Here is a 3,315-nt window from a genome sequence, read left to right as displayed (position 1 = left end):
TTGATTTACATTTTCCTAGTGACTAATGAAGTTGAGCATCTTTTCATGTGTTTGTTGGCCATTTGTGTATCTCCTTAGAGAAAAATCTATTCAAACCTTTGCCTTTTTTGTAGATGGGCATTTGGGGAACTGGATCCAGAGGCCTCCAGCATGCTATGCTAGGCTAGCTCTCTACTACAACAGTAGTTACATCCCCAGTCCTTTTTGCTAATTGTAGGTTATCATCCTGTTGTTTAGTGACATTTTTTTGTTTTTTGTTTTTTTGGTACTGGGGATCAAACTCAGGTCCTTGTGCTTGTGAGGCAGGCAGTGGAACTACTGAGCTAAATCCCCGGCCCCCTAGTGACAGTTCTTATGGTGAATATTAGACCCTTATGAGGTAGAAAATTCAGAAATATTTTCTCCTGTTCTGTGACTCAGCCTTTCACTTTCTTTCTTTCTTGTTTTTTGGAACTCAGGGCCTTTGGCTTTCAAGGCAGGTGGTGGCACCAGAGCTAAATCCCTGGCCCTGACCTTTCACTTTCTTTATGGTGTCCATATGCTTGTTTTTATAGAAAAAAAAGGTATATATTCCATTTTAAAAACTCAGAACAGGTACTATTTTAAACCAGTGGTAGTCATCTCTGGGTGGTTTGGTCTGTCACAATTTTATATTGCTTCTGAGTTAATCATGGTATATTTCCCAAGTTAATTAGTTTACTAGTCAAGAATTCTACTGCTGAGCTATATCCCCAACCCCTAACTTAACTAACTTGGAAACTTGTAAATGGAAAATGAAAGTTTTCAATAATTAGTTCATGTTATTATGTCTCTTGTGCAACTTGTAAAGGACCTGTAGTAGAGGATAATTTAGGGCCTTTCCAAATACATACCCTGATAGCCTGGGCCCTCCCACTCTGCTTCCTTGCCATTGTGTGGTTCTGTTTTGTTTTTTCTATTCACTTGAGGCCAAGCCTTGGGAAAAGGAAACTGAAACCAACCGAAGGCAATTGGCCACTAGCACCGGCTGCTGGAGACACCGCCCCATGACGTGAACAGCTCAGGCTCATAAAGGGGCAGAGCCTGCCGGATCCCCAAGAGCAGCTGGGAGCTGAGTAGAGAACTCACTTGTCAGTGCCTGCGGAGTGCTAGTGCTACAACCCACAACCATGGTAAGGTAGACCTGACAGGTGGGAGGAGGGAGGCACTCCCCTTGGGATCTCCCAGAGGCAAAGCTGCTCTGAGCTTGGCTGGATCCCCATTGTGAGGGGAGGGATGTGACTCCAACCCTGCTCTGTGGGCATCCCTGGGGTAAGGCCAGGGGCATCTGGGTGAAGGGAGGCTGGCCCTACTACAAAGGACCACTTCTATGCCTTTTCTTCCTGATGGGTGGAGAAGGCAGATGGTAGGGAGCTGCATCCCAGGGCGTAGGAGCTCACTCATGGCTTGTGCTGAGTCTCTAAGCCCATGTACACCCACAGGGCTGGGACCTGAAGGTGAAGATGCTGGGGGGCCAGGAGTACATGGTGCCCCTGAACTCCACCATGACGGTGCCGGAACTGAAGAGGGAGATTGCAAAGAAGGCCGGGGTGCCTGCCTTCCAGCAGCGCCTAGCCATCCATCCAAGCAAAAAGGTGCTACAGGACGGATTCACCCTCACTGAACAGGGCTTGGCCCCTGGCAGCATGGTTTTGCTGTTAGTGAAGGACTGTGAAAACCCCTTCAGCATCCTGGTGAGGAACGACAAGGGGCGCAGCCGTTTGTATGAGGTCCAACTGACACAGACGGTGGCAGCGCTGAAGAAGCAGGTGTGCCAGCAAGAGGGAGCACAGGAAGACATGTTCTACCTGAGCTTCGAGGGGAGATCTATGGAGGACGAGCACATGTTGGGTGACTATGGCCTCAAGTCCCAGTGTACTGTGTTCATGAATCTGCGCCTTCGAGGGGGTAGGGAAGGGTTGTGAGACCAGGGCAGAGGGCCCCCTGCTGGAATCAAGCTTTGGAAATAAAAATGGATGCAGAGAAAACACCGTCTGGTCTGTTCCACTCCACCCCCGCCTCATCTCCATAACCCTGCTGAGGTTTAGGAGGGTATCAAGGTATGTCCAGGTGACCAGGCTTAAGTGGCTAAGTTCAGTGACAAGAGCATCCCAGTCAGAGCCCAGAATTACATCTTTTTCTCCCAGAAACTGACACAAGACCTGCTCTCCTGCTCTGGAGGATTCACTTCTACAAAAACAAAAGGACACATCTGCTGGGGCCCCTCGTGCTCAGGCTGAGCCACAGGCAGTCCCTCCACAGCTGCCCGTACCCCATCTGAGGGTCAGCGTACTTAGTGAGGGACACAGGTGAGGCTCCAGCAGGAGCAGCCCCTCCCCAGAGCCCCTGGGCCCAGTGATGGGTAGGTCTTTCCCATATCACCAGGCCTGGGGCCTGCCAGTTCGCTCTCCAGAAGAGAGCTCTCCTGCCAGTTCGCTCTCCAGTGGGCTTAGGCTGAGTTCCTGAGTAGAGAGAATGGGTGGCCAATAAGGGCACCCTCAGGGCTTTGCCTAATGGAGAGGCCACAGTCAGCCAGTAGGGGGCACTTGGAACTGGGGGCTCATCGGTCCACCGGAGAGCATGTCCCAGATGGAGGGTACCCAATTTGGAACATGCTTCACCTCCTTCCCCACGAGATACTACCTACTACCTTCTCTGTCTCTTCTTTCTATATGTATCCGCCCAGTTCGCCTGGCGGGAGCCAAGCTGACAGCTGGACCCCGGGGCTGGCGAATCCCACAGAATATACAAATCTCTTCCCCAGACCTCGCCCACAGCAGGATTTGGCTAGAGACCCAGAAGCCCTTTGTAGTGTGTGTGGGTGCCTATCTGGCCTGAAGGACTCCTAGGTCCAGCTGCGCGAGTGGCCGCTGTGTCGACACTGGACGTGAAGGTGCCTGGGCCCCCACCTCCTCCTCATGCTGCATTACTGCCGGTCTGAGCGCAGACCCTCGGTGTCCTTCCGCCGAAGCCCAGACCAGAGTTGGGGAGAAGTCCTCTAGCGAGCTTCTTCGGCTGCCCACTCTTCATTGCTTCTGGCTGAGACCTGTACCTGGTGCACGGCAGATCCAGTGCTAATGAAGATAGAGTGGGTGCCCTTTCCTTCTGCCTCCATCTTTCCATAGGCCAGGCACTAGCTTGGACTCCCTGGGCCTCCGCGTGCCCACTGTTAAGTGCTTAGCCTCCCCAGTTTAAACCGTCCGGGAGCAGGAGGGGCGTGGCTAGCTGCGGGCTGGATCGGAGCCCGTGTCGCAGGACGGCAGGGGGCGCCCTATTCCTTTACGCGGCCCCGCGGCC

At 52.6% G+C, this 3,315-nt stretch overlaps 1 protein-coding gene across 1 annotated transcript; it reads left to right on the top strand.

Annotated features, from left to right (window-relative positions):
• The first annotated feature begins 1,052 nt into the window (after positions 1–1,052).
• Positions 1,053–1,991, top strand: Isg15 (ISG15 ubiquitin like modifier). The gene is made up of 2 exons (XM_010627654.3): positions 1,053–1,151; positions 1,461–1,991. The coding sequence occupies exons 1-2, from the start codon at positions 1,149–1,151 to the stop codon at positions 1,941–1,943; spliced, it is 486 nt and encodes a 161-aa protein (XP_010625956.1). The 5' UTR covers positions 1,053–1,148; the 3' UTR covers positions 1,944–1,991.
• The last annotated feature ends 1,324 nt before the right edge of the window (positions 1,992–3,315 follow it).

The sequence above is a fragment of the Fukomys damarensis genome, unplaced genomic scaffold (genome assembly GCF_012274545.1).
Source record: "Fukomys damarensis isolate Sample0158 unplaced genomic scaffold, DMR_v1.0_HiC HiC_scaffold_23, whole genome shotgun sequence".
NCBI classification, from domain to species: Eukaryota; Metazoa; Chordata; class Mammalia; order Rodentia; family Bathyergidae; genus Fukomys; species Fukomys damarensis.
This window is presented reverse-complemented; position numbering and strand designations above follow the sequence as displayed.